Consider the following 18241-nt stretch of genomic DNA (forward strand, 5'->3'; position numbering starts at 1 on the left):
CCTCTCCGCCCCTTTGTTCTCAAGAGTTCTCTTCCTTTCTGACCTTCAATTTTCCTTTGCCCTCCCAAAGGAACGTAACAAAGGCCATTCTCCTGCTTTCTTCCCATCATTAACTGTTCAGATCTCTGCCTTCCCCTCGATGTTTGATCCATTCCCTCTCATTTTTCTTCCATCACTCAAAACACAGTGAAACTTTATGGCAAAAGTCTTGGGTTTGCTTTTCTTCCCACCGTTGTATAAAGAAGCACCAAAGCTGAGAGCAGATTTGTAGGTGGAGGGGAAGATTGACACAAACACACACACACACATACACACATACACACCCCACTGCTGTCAGTAAAGTGGGAAAAATAAAGTTGGGCGCAATGAAAGCAGTTGCTGCCATTCGTGTCCCCTGAAGGCACTGAAGGGATTTGGTGTGGGTGGATGGAGAAATATTTCAGGAACAAAATTAGGAATTGGCCCATCTTGCAGAAAAAGAGAGAGATAAAAAGGGGGAGGTTTAGCCAGGTTATCTGGCACAGTGTCACTGTTAGTAGGTAGAAGGAGGAGAATTAGGAGGGGGTTATAGGTGGGAGCTGGACCCAGGTGGCGCTGTGGTTAAACCACTGAGCCTAGGGCTTGCTGATCAGAAGGTCGGCGGTTCGAATCCCTGTGACGGAGTGAGCTCCCGTTGCTTGGTCCCAGCTCCTGCCAACCTAGCAGTTCGAAAGCACGTCAAAGTGCAAGTAGATAAATAGGAACCGCTACAGCGGGAAGGTAAACGGCGTTTCCGTGTGCTGCTCTGGTTTGCCAGAAGTGGCTTTGTCATGCTGGCCACATGACCTGGAAGCTATACGCCGCCTCCCTCGGCCAATAATGCGAGATGAGTGCGCAACCCCAGAGTCGGTCACGACTGGACCTAATGGTCAGGGGTCCCTTTACCTTTACAGGGGGGAGCAATTGCAAAGATAATGAGGTGCAATGCCAAAAAGATGGCTATGTTGTTTATGTATGCAATCACAGCAGCTAGGATCCTTTATGCTCAGAAATGGGAAAACGAAGAAGTTCCCACTAAAGAAGAATGGATAAGCAAAGTTATGGACCACGTCGATCCAAAAAAGCTAACAGCTAAAATAATAGAATTTAATGATGATTGTCTTTTTTTGAAGAATGGAAGCCCTTTTCGGATTATTTGAAGAAATATGAAAATATGAAGAATCCGCGAGCAGGATTAGGATGATGAGCAACAGAAAGAATTAGAGACTCTTGTGTTATGATTATGATGTAAAAAGGGGGGAGACAGGGTGCAGCAAAGCAGTGGGGATAAGGAAAACATCACGGACAATGGGCTGGGAAGTCGATAATATAGAAGTTGTGGGTTTTTTTTAATGTATTGGAATTGTATGTGGGATTTCTAAAAATTTAATAAAATAAATTCGGAAAAACAGATAATTGAGGTGCCGTGGCAGTGCATGCGGCGAGTGTGGTTGGAGGGTTAGTGGTGGTGATGGAATTGTTTGGAGGACGGGAAGGGGGCTACTGTACCTTCCACGGTCTCAATGCTGCGTCCGAGTGAGCTACATGCCATATTCAGTGTGGGATGGTGCCTCCGGGTGGCTGAGCGTGGGGTGGGATCCGAGCAGCCAGCAGGCAAGCCAGGATGATGCCCACCACCTGCATGAGTGCCAGCCCAAGGGCCGCCGTGGCAATGTAGAGCATGTTGCCGCTGACGAAGTTGTAGACCTTGCTGTAGCACCCGTCACGGTAAATGCCCCGGGCGCCGAAAGGGAGAGGGCTATGCAGGCACCTTTTGCGTGCCCGGCAGCAGCTCGCGGGCACGGAGCCGTTGGGTGCCTGTTGCTCCTTAGACCACTGCGAGGAAAACCAGTCACGGTAACTTTCAACCCCGCAGCAGTCCAGGGTGCGCTGGATGGAATCCAGAGCCCCGGCCTTCTCCTCGTCCTCGGCGTAGGAGCGTATGGCTTCGTGGAGGCCGTTCTGGAAACCTTCGGCGATATCCTTGCGGTAGAACAAGCTGGAGAGCCCCGCCGCTAAGCCGGCGACCAGCACCGCCAGCTGAAAGCTCCCGTAAGTGCGCAGCAGGCAGCGGTGTTCAGTGGCTGCACTGAAGCAACCCAGGAAGCCCCACACGATGACAGCTGCGCCGGTCGCCAACAAAATGAAGGAGGTGTTTGGGTATTCGTTGGTGGAGAGCGCCAAGTAGGTGCCCAGGGAAATCTTGGCCCAAATGCCAAGGGTAATCATGGTAAGTCCCGCTGCCCAGAAGACAAAGCTGAAAGCCATGAGGAAAAGCTTGAGCACAGCCATAGTACCTTTCTGGCGATGGAAGGTGAAAATCTCCTGGGTGCTTATAACTGGTATGGAGGAAGGAAGTGGCACTTGGTGCTGCCGACTGATGCTCCTTGAAGCTGACTGATGCTCTGTGATGTCACCTTTAGATGGTTATTTCCTTGAGGTTTTGGTTAATCTCCTCCACCTTGCAAGCTGGGCGATGGTGAACACCTTCACTCGGGACCCCAAGTATGAAATGCTGAATGCTTCGTAGGCGTGCTTTTGGCAGACGATGAAACTGGGAGGGTGTTCTTTTGGGATTCAGCCACTCCACAACCAGTACTGGGATGGTGTTCTTTGGGGTTCAACAGCTCCACAAACAGTGGAGGGTTGTTGCTGGGATCCTAGGGCAGCTCTCACAGAGAGGAATGTTCGGAAATCTCTGCCCGCTTCACCTGGTCAGAACTCAGGATACCAGTCTCTTTCTCCCTATTCCGCAGAATGCAAAGAAGATTACACAGCACAAAACCAGTTGGACAGGCTCTCTGGTCAAATTGCTGTCCTGATTGTAGTCAAAGCGGCTCTTCTGACACAGAATTCTGGCAGAATTGTCTCTCAATCACTCCAGACACTCCTGTCCTTGCCTCTCTAGCTGCATGCTCCGCCTTGGTATGTCAGCTGCTAATTTGTCCGTCATGGGCTCTGGTTCCCCAATTCAAGCAAGCTTTTTGTAGTTCAGAGATTGCTTTTCACTTAACTGCCACAGAGGAAAATCAGCCTCGGTAACGGGAGCTCATTTTCCTGCCAAGCGGGCAGGTAGCCCTTCCCTTTGATCCTTCCCCTCTCAAGAGATAACACATAAATGTTACATACCTTCTTTTTAGCCAAAGCTTGCAAGATTTCCCGGTGGCATCCCAACCGGCGGCGAAACACTCATGTTAAAAGATTTCCCCATTCCTGAAAAGGGGGAATGTTGCTCCTTGCCATAGACTGTGCTGATAACTTTCAGACCTGGGTAAAGACTGTCAGAGTGCAATGTAAATAAAAAGAAGAAAGAATATTGTACAGCTGTGGTGCTCCGTAATGTAAAGTCCATGGAGCTACAGTATCCTTACGGGTATAGAACATCTGATGACTCCCGTGCTGTATTATGAAGATGAATGAGAGTCTTGCAACTGACCATTCCCAGAGTCTACACTATTTCACGCATTAATCTAAGGAGTATGTCAGAAAAACCAGACTACTGCACTGAGATAACTAAGATCCATGATCTAAGCACCCACCTTTCTTCGCTGCTCTGCCACCATTCATGCATAGCAAGCTTTCCAGGAGGGTGAAATAAATAGACTGTTTAGATTTCCCTTTGACAGATTTATGGCGTGGTGAGTACAGGGCTGTATAACAGATCTATCGCTTGCTCTTTTCTTGGAGCTGCAAGAAATAAAATGAAAGGGTTTTGCAGCTGGCAGGGCAAGTCCTAGACGCAAGATATCGGAGCCCCAGATTGCATTCGCCCAAACAAATGTTTCCTGGTCACCATTTATGTATCAACGATACAGAGATGGGCACCGGAGAGTAATTTTAAGAACCTTTTCACCACAAAGGAATCTTTTATTTCATTTCACAGCTGTTATCCAATACCTGTTGTGTTTCCCTCCAGAAAATATACTCATGATTATGCGTTGCCCCAGAGCTTAAGGAAAAAACATTATTTGCTTTAATTTGTTTCTTCGGGGAGGCTGCAAAAAAATAAGAAAAAGGGGGGAAAAGCAGCATGCTTATTGGAACATAAGGCCCAACAAAGAAAGACCGTATGAGACCACCACCTTGCTGAACCTCAGCAGGTCTGGGTCTGGTCAGTGCTGACCCTTCAAATGTCCCTATTTTACAGGGACACTCCCGAACTTATAGAAGCTGTCCCGGTTTCTGATTTGATCCTGGAATGTCCTGCATTTCCTTAGGACGTCCCTATTTTCATGAGAGAACTATGGGAGGGTTTGGAGTTATGTGACCCCTGAGCCAAGGAGATTATTATTATTATTGAATAGGACATCCCTATTTTCATGGGAGAAATGTTGGAGGGTATGTCAGTGCCTTTAAGCACAGTCACCAGCAAACCACCTGCATGTTTTCTTGAGTTCCATGATGGACGAAAGGTGAAATATCTATAAAATAGATCCATCTATTATAAAGGTAAAGGGACCCCTGACCGTTAGGTCCAGTCGCAGACGACTCTGGGGTTGCAGCGCTCATCTCGTTTTACTGTCCAAGGTAGCCGGCGTTCGTCTGCAGACAGCTTCCGGGTCATGTGGCCAGCGTGGCTAAGCCGCTTCTGGCAAACCAGAGCAGCACACGGAAACGACGTTTACCTTCCCGCCAGAGTGGTACCTATTTATCTACTTGCACTTTGACGTGCTTTCGAACTGCTAGGTGGGCAGGAGCAGGGACCAAACAACGGGAGCTCACCCCATCACAGGGATTTGAACCGCCGACCTTCCGATCTGCAAGCCATAAATGTTACATACTGAAGTCTTCATATGGCAACACTGCCATTATGGCATGGCTTTTCCCAGAAAGGAGAAGGCTCTTCCATCTTTATTTCAGTACAAAGTCCATGGGGCTAGCTCAGTGCTTTTTCCCTAATGTAGGCTGCTCTGTGCTATTTGCCATCCCTATGTTCTGCTTCCATTTTTCTGATAATAAAACAAGTCTCATGCAAACTACATCAGACCTTGGAACGCCACAGATTGGAAACGGGGAGTGCAAAATATATTTTATTTGCAGGGTTAAAGCAGCGATTACCTGTAAATCATTAAGCCACACACATTTCTTGCTTTCACTATGAATAGTACAAACTGCTGATCTCAAATACTGATTGCTGAGTTTTTTCCAGGGAGCTTTGTAAAAAGTACAGGTATTTTTTTAGTGCTACCAGTGGTGCGATGGAAAAAATGCAGATTATTGTGCATTTAAAGCCTGTTGCGGAAAAGGGCCACTGGATCCGATACTTGTTGGATTCCCCCGGGAAATATTATAATGTTCCAATTAGCATGCAGATGGCACTCTATTATTACAGAAATGTGTGGTGCAGCAATCTGGGGTACTTCTAGTAGAGATGAACTGGATCTAATCCAAAACAAATTCTACTACTTTGGTATACTACCAGGGCCGGTGCGTCCATAAAGGCAGACTAGGCAGCTGCCTAGAGCGCCAGAATTGAGGGGCACTGCCTGCCCGCTGCCCGCCCGCCTGCGTCTTCCTGGAGGCTGACTCCTGCAGCCAATCAGAAGCCGCGGGCGCCTCTGGGCGCCGCCCCTTCTCCGAGACGCAGCATGAAGACACGCCCGGCAATGCGCCCACATGTGACGGAGCCGGCTGGCCCCCGCCCGGTCATGAAAGAGGGCCGCGATCTGCTTGCTCCTCCTCGGCGCCCCCCGTCAGCCGTGCGGCCAGAGCGGCAAGCAGCGCTTCTTCTTCCCCAGGTGGCCCCGGAGGCGCCTCCGAAGACGCCATCGCCGCCCAGCTCGAAGGCCCTCCATAGGCATGCCCTCCATAGGCGGGAGGAGCGCGAGCCAAAAGAAGAGCTCAGCACCCACCCGCCTATGGAGGGGACGCTGTGAGCTCCTCAGTGGCTGCAATGAGTGAGCGGTGGCGGCAGTAGCAGCGCCCATAGCTGAAGGCTTCAGCTATGGGCGCTGCCGCCGCTTGCTCGCTGCAGCCGCCGCTGAGGAGCTCACAGCGTTCCCTCCATAGGCGGGAGAGTGCTGAGCTCTTCTTTTGGCTTGCGCTCCTTCTGCCTATGGAGGGGATGCAGGGGCATCAGCAATGCGTCATGACGTGCGACGCATGCGTCATGACGCATGTGCCGGGGACGCCAAAAGGTGTTTTGCCTAAGGTGCAAAAAGCCCTAGCACCGGCCCTGTATACTACTATGTAGTATACCAGACACATTGCTTAGAATTGAAGTACCGTATTTCTCGCTCCATAAGACGCACTTTTTTCCTCATAAAAAGTAAGAGGAAATGTCTGTGCGTCTTATGGAGTGAATGTGTGGTCCCTGGAGCCGAATTGCCCAGGGGCCAAAGGCAGATCATGCTTTTTTTTTGTTTTGTTTTAAAGAAAGAGCTAAAGGCTAACAAAAGGGAAAGAGAGTGTTGAAAGGATCCGCTCAGCAGCTGATTGCAAGAGATCGGGGAGGGAGATAAGGGAGCTAACTCCCTTCCCTTCCCGCCCCGGCCCCTTGCCCAGGCCTCAATTGTTGTCTGCAGAGAGAGGCTGCTTGTTTCCCCAGCAACATGTGACTGGCTGATTAGATTATCTGTCTGGAAACTGTAGAAATGGGTCCCTTTCCTTTCCTAGAGAAGCTGCAGAACTGTGAGTTGAACCCCATAAAAACAAGGATTTTTTCCCCTTTGCAAGGTAAGCTCAACAACTTTGAGCTGATCCTCAAAAATGGAGCTTTCCCCCTTTCCAAAAAAAGATGCACAATTGTGAGCTGACCCCCCCCCCCCAAAACGGGGCTTTTCCCATTTGCAAAAAAAGCTGCACAACTTTGAGCTGATCCTCAAAAAAAATCGAGCTTTCCCCCTTTGCAAAAGAAGCTTCCTCAAATATCTAATGGGGGGGCAAAGGCACCTAGGCCTCTAGGAGTTGGCTGCTATGCCTAGGACAATTCAAGAAAGCAAAAAAAAAAATTCTTGTTTTCCTCCTCTAAAAAACTAGGTGCGTCCTATGGTCAGGTGTGTCCTATGGAGCGAAAAATACGGTAGGTGTTGGGTTCCTCAAAGCACACATTAATAAATCCATGATTCCATGCTGGGGGGGGGAATCAGATGTCAGACAAACCATTATTTTTTTAGACTTGCAGAATGGGGAAGGCTGGGCACAATGTTGTATTATCTTCCTGTCATGTACGTTGCTAAGGATCATATTGTTCTCTGAAGGCCTTGGTGAAGATAATAATGATATATGGAAGCATTTTAGGCTGTTAGCCCACAGGATTAAATGTACTGTATTCAGGTATGCTATGTCTGCGTATCACTAAAAAGGAAGATGTAAGCTCCCTCTAGTGACTCATTTAAGATAAACCATTTACCTCTCAAAGCCAGCCTGTACAGTGGTACCTCTACTTACAAATAACTTTACTTACAAATTTTTCTACTTACAAATGGAGCTCCATCCGCCATCTTGGATGCGGTTTAGATAGGATTTTTTCTACTTACGAATTTTTAGATAGGGTTGCTTCGACTTAAGAATCTTTTCTCCCAATGCATTCCTATGGGATTCGACTTACAAATTTTTCGACTTACAAATGTGTGTTCGGAACGCATTAAATTCGTAAGTAGAGGTACCACTGTACTTTCAGCGTGCCTGTCTATAAAATGGAAATAAGTAAATATAGTTTCTGTTTGGGTTTTGTGTCTCTCCTGTGACGGGTTTTCCTGCTACTGAATGCCAAATTTCAGGTATTAAAGTTTTAAATGTAAAATCATAATGACATTAAAACGGTCTGCGTCACACCTGGAAAGGAGAAAACAGATGTGTTGTTTCAGCTATAGAAAAGCTGAAATTAATCCACTAAACAATTAGAGACTCTTTAATTGCATTTTTGGCAGCTAGGCCTCTCTGTGTGGCTACTAGCAGAACCCTGGGAAAAATCTCTTCCCACTTATTTATTTTTCGAAGTATTTATAACCTGCACTTTCATAAAAATATAACAAGGCAGTATACAGCATGCAAGGGATGCAGGTGGCGCTGTGGGTTAAACCACAGAGCCTAGGGCTTGCTGATCAGAAGGTTGCCGGTTCGAATCCCTGCGACGGGGTGAGCTACCGTTGCTCGGTCCCAGCTCCTGCCAACCTAGCAGTTCGAAAGCACATCAAAGTGCAAGAAGATAAATAGGTACCGCTCCAAGCGGGAAGCTAAACAGCATTTCCGTGTGCTGCTCTGGTTTGCCAGAAGCAGCTTTGTCATGCTGGCCACATGACCTGGAAGCTGTATGCTGGCTCCCTCGGCCTGTAAAGCGAGATGAGTGCTGCAACCCCAGAGTCGTCCGCAACTGGACCTAATGGTCAAGGGTCCATTTACCTTTTTACACAGCATGCAAAGTTTTGTATACTCCAAAAGCTCCCCACTCTCCAACTGACTGTGATGCTATCCAGAAGATAGCATTAAAAAGAGTATTTCCTACATTAATGGCCAACTGGAATTTCACAGAAACCTTAAAAACTCAGCCCATAATTGTGATATTTCAAAGCTAAAAATACCAATCACTTCAGAACTTCATGGGCTTTAATATGATATGAAACATGAGGGACTTACTTTAAAATTTAAAGTTACAAAATTTTACATTTTAAAAAGTGATTTAAAAATCAATATGATTAAAAATCTCTTCCCCCCCCCAAAAAAAGGTATTGATCATTTCATATTTCTAAGAGCTTCCTGCAAAATTTCATCTTGGGATCCGAATGAGATCACATTCTTCTTTAAAAAAAAAAAAAAAGTATGTACAAGTCTGTCTTATTGGGTGCTCTTTAGGATAAATGGGTCTTCTTAGGAGTAAATCATGGCCTAGACCAAGCATCGGCAAACTCGACCGTCCAGATGTTTTGGGACTACAACTCCCATCATCCCTAGCCAACAGGACCATCAGGGACGATGGGATGTTTGGGGGTGCCTGCCCTAGACAGCTTAGAGGGCAGAGTTCAATGGGACGTACTCCTGGATGAGTTAGGAGAGGCAGTACACGTTCTGAACCAATGGATGTAGACCAATGAACTGAAGCCGAATCCAGATAAATGGAGGTTCTGTGGACAGCGAGATTTCAAATCAGGAAATTGGTGGGACATCCTATTCTCCATGGTGTGGCAATCTTCATAAGAGCAGGTTTGATGTTTGGTAGAGTTGCTGGTGTCAACGTTGTTGATGGAGGCTCAGTGGGATGTGGGTGGTGCTGTGGTCTAAACCACAGAGCTTAGGGCTTGCTGATCAGAAGGTCAGCGGTTCGAATCCCCACGACGGGATGAGCTCCCGTTGCTCTGTCCCAGCTCCTGCCAACCTAGCTGTTTGAAAGCACACCAAAAAGTGCAAGTAGATAAATAGGTACTGCTGCAATGGGAAGGTAAAAGGCGTTTCTGTGTGCTCTGGTTTCTGTCATGGTGTTCTGTTACACCAGAAGTGGCTTATTCCTGCTGGCCACATGACCCAGAAAGCTGGGTCCCTTGGCCTGAAAGCGAGATGAGCACTGCAACCCCAGTCACCTTTGACTGGACTTAACCGTCCAGGGGTCCTTTACCTTTTTACCTTTTACCAACGTTGTCGATGGAGGCTCAGTGGTCAGTAGTTTTAGCTTATCGGCTCCAGCTGCTCCAGCATAATGTACCCACATTCTGGTAACTTCCAGATTGGGCTGCAGTAATATACTCTACATGGGGCTATCTCCTATAACGGCAATTTTTGAAAGACCTGTACTAGTTGCCACTTGCCTTTCAAGTCCTTTTCAAGGTGCTTCAGGTGACATACAAAGCTCCAAATGGCTTAGGTTCCAAATATTTGAAAGAATACCCTTATACGGTCTCAACCTAAGGAAGTACAGTATTGAGATCAGCAAAGGACACCCTGCTTATAGTCTCAACGCCAAGTGAGGTCCGCAATGAAGTGTGAGAAGGGCCTTCTCTGTGATGGCCCTACGCCTACGGAATGACTTCCGTCCTGAGGTTCATCATGGACCAATATTGCTGCCATTCTGACTAGTAGCCTTAAAAAGCATACCTATTTAAAGGCCTTAAAACACAAACACCCCTCACCCTGCAACTTTCCCTCTCTTTTCATCTTGCCACCTGTTGATCGAAACCTGTGCTTACTCTGGAGCAAGCTCTGCTGGAATTACAGGACGCAAAGGATCAGACTGGAACAGGTTTGTAGGTCATGGGGGGGGTACAATTTTTGCAAATTTCTTCAGCGAGGGGTGTTAAAAATATGTTTTTGGGTGTGAGGAATTCAAACCTGCTATTATTTTTAATTTTTAAAATTTCAAAGTTTTTACTGTTTTATTATGTTTTTGTATATGTTGGAAGTGAGAGCTGGACCATAAAGAAGGTTGATCGCCGAAGAATTGATGCTTTTGAATTATGGTGCTGGAGGAGACTCTTGAGAGTCCCATGGACTGCAAGAAGATCAAACCTGTCCATTCTGAAGGAAATCAGCCCTGAGTGCTCCCTGGAAGGACAGATCGTGAAGCTGAGGCTCCAATACTTTGGCCACCTCATGAGAAGAGAAGAATCCTTGGAAAAGACCCTGATGTTGGGAAAGATTGAGGGCACTAGGAGAAGGGGACGTCAGAGGACAAGGTGGTTGGACAGTGTTCTCAAAGCTACGAACATGAGTTTGACCAAACTGCGGGAGGCAGTGCAAGACAGGAGTGCCTGGCGTGCTATGGTCCATGGGGTCACGAAGAGTCGGACACGACTAAACGACTAAACAACAATATGTTGGAAGCTGCCCAGAGGGGGCAACCCAGTTAGATGGGCGGGGTACAAATAGTAGAATTATTCTCACTGCTATTAGTGACTGGGCAACTTTTAGCTTTGCAAGTTTACGTTTGATGAAGAAGCACATAAACTGCTTTCGGGAAGCCAACAGATTTTAATTTTACCTTCTGAAAAGGTCAGGAAATGCTTAACAACAACAACAACAGCAGCAGCAGCAGCAACAACAACAACAACAACTGCAAGTACTTGGTAATAATTTTTTTAATGATTTCTATGCAGTCTTACACACATTTTATTTCACAAGCAAAACTAAATACCATTAATTTAACTGAAGCACCTTTCAAGTGCCCAAGCCACGTTACAACTTTCCAGCATCCCTCGTTTTTGTTGCAATTCGGAAAGCTGGAAAAATCCAACACTCCAACGCTGCAGTTCTGGGGCAACTTTGCACAACCCGTTGCGGAAGCTCCCGACTGAGTTTATCATCATCCTTACCCTCCATGCATCTATCTACTTAATTTTTATTTTATTTTTTTAAAAAATCTTTTTTTATTTATTTTACAAATATAAATTTATTTATTTATTCATTTTTTGAAATCTTTTAAATTTGATTTTACAAATATAAATTTATAACAATCCAAATGCATATCTGTGCGTATAGAGGTGTCTCTGTATCTCGAGACTCCCCCCCCCCAAATCCCCTTCACGGGTCAACATTTACAACTGCACATTATCCCATAATCTATATTTTGCATATTATCCATAGCATTTGCTACGTTGCAAGTGAGATTAAAATCCTGCCAATGTTTTCATCTGCTTACAGTGAGTGGCCTCTTAAATAAATTATACATTTTTCCCCATTCTTTTTTTTAAAGTTTTTGTCCTTTTGGTTCTGTATTTACTTGTTCGACAGGGGAAACAGAGGCACATCTATCTATCTATCTATCTATCTATCTATCTATCTATCTATCTATCTATCTATCTATCTATCTATCTATCTATCTATCTATCTATCTATCTATCTATCTATCTATCTATCTATCTATCTATCTATCTATCTATCTATCTATCTATCTATCTATCTATCTATCTAATCAAAAGCATTCACTCCAAGACAGGCTCCCCGGCAAGGCACGTGCGCTTCCCGCTGCGCACTTTGGGAGATGTAGTCGCCTCTCCTTCCCTCCGCCCTTGGCCTGCGCGGGGCCGGGGGCAGGAAGCGAGGCCGAACTACAGCTCCCAGAATGCACCGCGGAGGTGTCTCCACACCCCCACTCCCTCCCTCTCCGCCTCCCTCCCCTCCCTCTATGAATGACTAATACCAACATGTTGTCAGGCTAACGTGGCCGCGAGTACCTGGAGGGCTCGGCTCCCTTTCGGGTCTCCTTCCTTCTTCCCTTGAGCGAGTTGGGTTCCTCTCCAAGCACCGCCGACGCCGCCAAGCTCGGGCTGGTAGCTTCCCCCCCCCGAAAGCACCCTGCACGGAGAGGGGGGTGCTCAGCTTGCTAAGTAAGTCAGGGGGGCCGAAGTGTGGGTTGAGGAGGGAGACCCTTGGCGTTTCCTGCGCTGGGTGGGCGCGCGCAGGAAGGAGACCCGGCTGCCTTGCCTCGCCTCGCGCGCCCAGGAGCGCGCGCCTCATGTCGCTGTGCCGCCGCGACAAGTCCTGCTGCGAGGGGGTCAGGCAGCAACAGCAACAACATCCCCCCTCTTTTTCTCCCCTTCCTTTCTTCAAAATGGCCAGGAATCAAGAAGGGAAGGGTGGTAGTTGCAAGAGGAAGGGAGACGACTGACTGCCTTACTTCTTGGGAGTTTCCTAGCAAATGGGGTTTTGTGTTTGTGTGTGTGTGTTTGCATTTTTTTCCATTTTGGGGTGGGGGGAATAAAGTTTGAAATGCTGTCCGTTTTTTAACTCTCTCTTTTTTTGCCCCACCCCACCCCCAACTTAGCAAGTGTTGCCTCGTGAGGCTATTTCGAAGGCTGCAGATTCGCCCCTAAGGTTTTAAGTTTTCGCTGGCATGTGGAAGCTTGGAAAGCTGGCAAACTTTCCTGGGCCTGCTTTTTGTGTGTGAGCAAAGGCAGAAGCTGTAACAATGCTGCTTTGAAAGTACGTGTCATACTTGTGGCGAGAGCAGAGAAAATGCGGCCTCATCTGATGGATATGTGTCTTCAACCACCACTTCCCTTCCACCTCCTCCTCCGATTTTTTTAGTTTATTTTAAAATTATTTTTCCAGGGGCTAGGAGGGTAGTATGTCATGCCTGAAAAACTTAATTAACTGGGAACACAGCGCTTCTGGACTTTATTTTAGAACAATGTACATAGTTTGATTAGATCGCAGGTCATCCTGTACTAACTATTCTTCTAGCGACCAAAGCTTATTGCTCGGCCACGTGTGTTACTTGGTGATGCTGCTGCCTTGCAAATGCAGTTGATTTTGAACAAAAACCGGAGAGATTGTTTCAGTGGGCCACTTGGATTGAAAACGTAAATTTCCCTTCGTGTCACTCCTGATGTCGTGTTACAGAGAACATCTGGCCTCATACAGGCAGTGTGGACAGCTTGTCTCGGAAATAAATTTAAACTGGAATTGTGGAGTTGTCCTGCCATTGTCATGATACAGCCTTGATTCATCTAAAACAAGCATAGGCAACCTTGGCTCTCCAGATGTTTTGGAACTACAGCTCCCATGATCCCTAGCTAACAGGGCCAGTGGTCAGGGATCATGGGAGTTGTAGTTTGAAAACATCTGGAGAGCCAAGGTTGCCTATGCCTGATCTAAAACTATGTGGTTTATTGGAGGAATAGAATGGGGAAATTTTGTGTGATCTCTTGTTGGATTTTTTGTAAGAGCAAACATTGAGGCATTTGTGATATATGATAGTAGTACAGTGGTATCTTGGTGTACGAACTTAAAACGTTCCGGAAGTCTGTTCTTAAACCAAGGCATGCTTTCCCATAGCACTGGGGGACTTAATTTACACTCAACAGGAAGCGGAACCTGTTCTGCTTCCAAGGCAAAGTTCACAAACCAAAACACCTACTTCCGGGTTTGCAGCGTTCTTAATCCAAGTTGTTCATAAACGAAGCTGTTCTTAAACCAAGCTATCACTCCTACCAGCCCCAGCCGGCAGGGGTGATGGAAGTCCAAAACATCTGGAGGGCACCAAGTTGGGGAAGCCTATGTTGGATTGAAGGCAATTCTATGTGGTCTTAAGTTCTGACTTAGTTGTATTGTGTTATGCCTAAAAGCTTGCTTATACCTTGCAATCAGCAAAAGTTGTTACCATATGGTTGGGTACAGAGTTTGGCTAACACTTCACTGTGTGGCGGGGGTGGTCCCTACTGCATTGAAAGAGGCAGTGGTACAGCCACTTCCACAGAAACTAGCTCTGTACCCTTTGGATTAGGACAACTATTGGCCAGTTGTCAATACCCCCTTTTGGGGAAGGCGGTGGAGAGGACCGTGGTGGGGCAGCTACAGGTGTACTGTACTTGGAGGACACAGATTATTTAGATCCATTCCAGGGTTCAGGCCTGTCCATGGAACTGAGTCACCCTTGGTCACCCTGATGGATGACCGTTGCAGAGAGCAGGACAGAAGGAGCGCAACCTTGCTCCTGCTTCTTGATCTCTTGTTGGCGTTTGGTACCATTGACCATGGCATCCTCTTGGAACAACTGTGGGGAACTGAGGGCATTGCATTACGCTGGTTCCAATCCTACCTTTAGGACCGAGTCCAGAGAGTGGTGCTTTATCTCCAGTACGATTGAATATCTACATGAAACCGTTGGTCATTAGGAGTTTCAGTATACTGATGACACTCAGCTTGATTTCTCCGTAACATCTGAATCGGGAGAGGCTGTACAGTGGCTGGGCCATACCTGGACTCAGTGGGGAAATGGAGGGGAAAAACAAGCTGAGCTTCAGTCCTGGCAAAAAGGAGGCAATGTGGGTGAGTAGCTCCTGTGTCCAAGAAATTGGTCCGTTGCCTACCCTGGATGGGGTTGCACTCCCCCTGAAGGAACAAGTTTGCAGTTGTGGGGGGGTGGGGTTTGCTTCTGGATCCAGCTCTCACTGGAGGCTCAGGTAGCCTCAGTGGCTAGAAGTGCCTTTGACCAACTGTGACTGGTTCAACAGTAGCACATGCATTGGTTGCTTCAAGACTGGATTACTGCAATGCACTCTGCATGGGGCATCCCTCGCGCTTGATGCGGAAGCTGCAGTTGTTGCAGAATGCTGCAGCACAATTGCTGATAGGAGGGAGTCAGCATATAGCACATGTGGTCAGAGTTTGCACTGCTTACGAATTTGTTCCTGGGCCAAGTTCAAGGTGTTACTATTAGTATATAAGGCCTTAACAGTTTGGGACCAGTTTACCTACACGATTGCCTTACCCTACGCGTGCCAATCTCTTAAGATTTGCAGAACTTGCACTACTGCAGGTGCCACATAATACCCATCCCAAATTTGTAAGAACTTGATTGTTTTAGTGTGGACTACAACTGACTGGGGCTGATGGGAGTTGTAGTCCAAATCATCGGGAGAGTGCCAGGTTGGCAAAAGCTTCAGGGTGCTTTCAGGTAACTATGCCAACTGTGGTGAAACTGACCTAGATGTCAGCCTTGATGTGCTGAATATTCTAAAACAGGGTTTCCCAAACTTGGGTCTCCAGCCGTTTTTTGGACTACAACTCCCATCATCCCTAGCTAGTGGTCAGGGATGATGGGAACTGTAGTCCAAAAACGGCTGGAGACCCAAATTTGGGGAAACCCTGTTCTAGAAGCTGCTCTTTATCGCCTCACCCAAAGGCAAGCTGCAGGTCAGCCCAGTTTCGGAGACAGTTGAGCTTGCAAAAATTCAGCTTTCCAACATATGTAGCTTCTGAATAGTCAGTTGGGTTAGTCTGCCAGCTGAGACAGGTTTAGCTGGCAAGCTGTTGTGTTGAAAAACGTCCAGCTGTTCCACCCCCCGGAGAATTCTCAATACCTCAAGTTCCAAGGAGCCAACATAAAGTTATTCTGTGAAAGGCATCTAAAGCGAATGTTTCAAATTCTTAAGAGTTGTGAAAAGTATAAATTCTACTTTGTTCATTTTCCTAACCTTCCAGGAAGTGGTATTAGGCTCTGTGTGACGTGCAGGCCAAAGAGAGGTCACTAATGATATACTGTAGTGAATTATGCAGGCCTTTTAACTAACGTGTTGCATATGAGCAGGTACACTACATGTACTCTATAATACAGTGGTACCTCGGTTTAAGTACACAGTTGGTTCCGGGGAGCCGTTCGCTCCCCGAAATGTACTTAAACGGAGCAGCACTTTTGTGCATGCTTGCGCTGCGGAACCTGGAAGTAAACACTTCCGGGTCCGCGGAGTACTCAGACCGAAAGTACTCAAACCGCAGCCGACGTAAACCGAGGTATGACTGTACTCAAGGCAGATGCATGAGGAAATGATCCTTTAACTGCCACTAGCACACACTGTACTCCAGTGTCCAGCAATGTTCTCAAGATGAAATATATGCCAATATTCTCCTTGTACCATCATGCAGAACACCAGACGTTTATCTGATGTGTGCACTACAGATTAGCAGAGCAATTCAAAGCCTGGCAGGAAATGAAGGCGTAGCCCCATTGCTTGTTCCTTCTACTGCCATAGTGTTCAGGCCTTACGCCACAAATAATGACAGTACACCATGTTCCATTTCGGGGCTTTCAAGTTCCTGCCAGCAATATTTCCGCTCACCCACACTTTTGGTGGGTAGAATGGGGAGCTTTGCACCAGCAGAGTGATGGTACCATCAGACAGCTGTGGTGGAACTGTTCTGGGCTGGGGGCTTCCAATCCTACTCCCCTGCATGGTGGATTGGTGGCATGTATTTTATCCTTAAGTAGCTTTTGCCTCTCCTCCCCTTAACTATGACCTTGGTCTAGTTCAGCAGGTTTCACAAGGACTGGAAAGCACATCAAATAATAATCTTGAACTGGTTTGATGGGAGACGAACTCGTCAGGATGATCGTTCCACTGTCTTAATTATGTCTTGGCTTGCATTAGTGAACGCCAAGTATTTTGAAGAACTTCCATTGCTTCAAAACCAGTGTGACTGGTCTGACGATGAGATCTCATTTCTTGGTCTGGTTGATTTAATGCTTGAGAGAAAAAAATTATTTAGGAACCAAATATTTATTCTCAATAAATTTGGAAAAGTACTTTTACAATTATCTATACAATAGGTTCTGTATTAAGATAAAAGAAGAGGAGACACTGGTATTTCTCAGAAAACAGCAAGACAAATGTGTAATCAGTTGCCCAAGCCTGGTAGATCCCAGGGTTGCAATTTTTGTATAAGAGCAAAAAAATCAAGTTTCAGGGTTGGGTGGCAAGGCAGATTTTAAAATTTGTTTGCTGTAGAGATTTCTTTTATCTGTTATATTCAACCAGTTGATGTTGAATATCATTGAAATCTAAATGTAGCACAATCTAATTGTAGTGGTAAGAGAGAGTGGATCCCTTTCCTGAAGTTATACCCAGGCGTAAGACCAAGATCAGTGTGTGAATGGGAACGAAGTCAAACTGCTGGAGAGTTACAGCACTTGCTGTGGCTGTAGAGACTGATATGGGAGAGACATGTTTTGCTGCAGCTGGGGCAGAAAAGGCATCTGGTTTTGCTGTGGCAGATGCACCATGGCGTTTCTTCTCTTTGCTCTCCTCCCAGCAGCCATTCCTCCTCTCCTTACTGCTGTGGATACACACACGTCAGTTTAACTTCAGAATAGGGCATAAGAAGAACCCAAAGCACTTGGTCTGTAAAGAAGTGTTGCCTACAAAATATTAGGCATGGAACTGCATGAAGGACATAATTTATTTCAGAACAACTATGTACAGTCATACCTCGGTTTAAGTACGCTTCGGTTTGAGTACTTTCAGTTTAAGTTCTCCGTGGACCCATCTGGAACGGATTAACCCACTTTCCATTACTTTCAGGTTAAGTACGCTTCAGGTTAAGTATGCTTCAGTTTAAGTACGGTACTCCACGGACCGTCTGGAATGGATTAATCCACTTTCCATTACTTTCAATGGGAAAGTTCACTTCAGGTTAAGTACACTTCAGGTTAAGTACAGACTTCCGGAACCAATTGTGTACTTAAACCAAGGTACCACTGTATAATGATTTCTTTGCTTTTATTTGCTGCATTCTTTGGTTGTTTTTACTGTCCTTCCGCAAACTTCTGCGGTCAGCAGAAATGGCCTACCCTTCCTCACCTTTTATCCCCTCTACAAGCGAGCCAGTGTGACGTAATGGTTAGAGGGTTGGGCTAGGACCTGGGAGAGCCGGGTTCAAATGCCCACTCAGCCATGAAGCTCATTGAATGTGGCTCCATCATTAACATCAACTTGGCGTGATGTTTCAGTGGAATTCCTAATCTTGCTTGGTCCATTTCCAGCAAAGGAAGGGGGAATGCTGCAGTTATTCTGTTTCT

At 46.5% G+C, this 18241-nt stretch overlaps 2 protein-coding genes across 3 annotated transcripts in view; one reads left to right on the plus strand and one right to left on the minus strand.

Annotated features, from left to right (window-relative positions):
• Nucleotides 1-745: 745 nt before the first annotated feature.
• On the minus strand, nt 746-2310 carry LOC118090695 (tetraspanin-7-like). Its single transcript, XM_035126708.2, has one exon. It carries the CDS (start codon nt 2308-2310, stop codon nt 1573-1575), a length of 738 nt encoding a protein of 245 aa, XP_034982599.1. The 3' UTR covers nt 746-1572.
• A 9750-nt stretch (nt 2311-12060) lies between these two features.
• TRABD (TraB domain containing) overlaps nt 12061-18241 on the plus strand; it is a 29303-nt gene continuing 23122 nt past the window's right edge. Inside the window, exon 1 of one of the 2 annotated variants that reach the window (XM_035127616.2) lies at nt 12061-12272. The gene's annotated coding sequence lies outside the window, so the exon portion shown is untranslated. The remainder of the gene's footprint in view (nt 12273-18241) is intronic. The other variant, XM_035127615.2, reaches the window with a different exon arrangement.

The sequence above is a fragment of the Zootoca vivipara genome, chromosome 10 (genome assembly GCF_963506605.1).
Source record: "Zootoca vivipara chromosome 10, rZooViv1.1, whole genome shotgun sequence".
In the NCBI taxonomy this organism is placed as follows: Eukaryota; Metazoa; Chordata; class Lepidosauria; order Squamata; family Lacertidae; genus Zootoca; species Zootoca vivipara.

Bases quoted from the DNA above. Each gene is read 5' to 3' on its own strand.
- LOC118090695 (XM_035126708.2), bottom strand. From the start codon at position 2,310: ATGGCTGTGCTCAAGCTTTTCCTCATGGCTTTCAGCTTTGTCTTCTGG.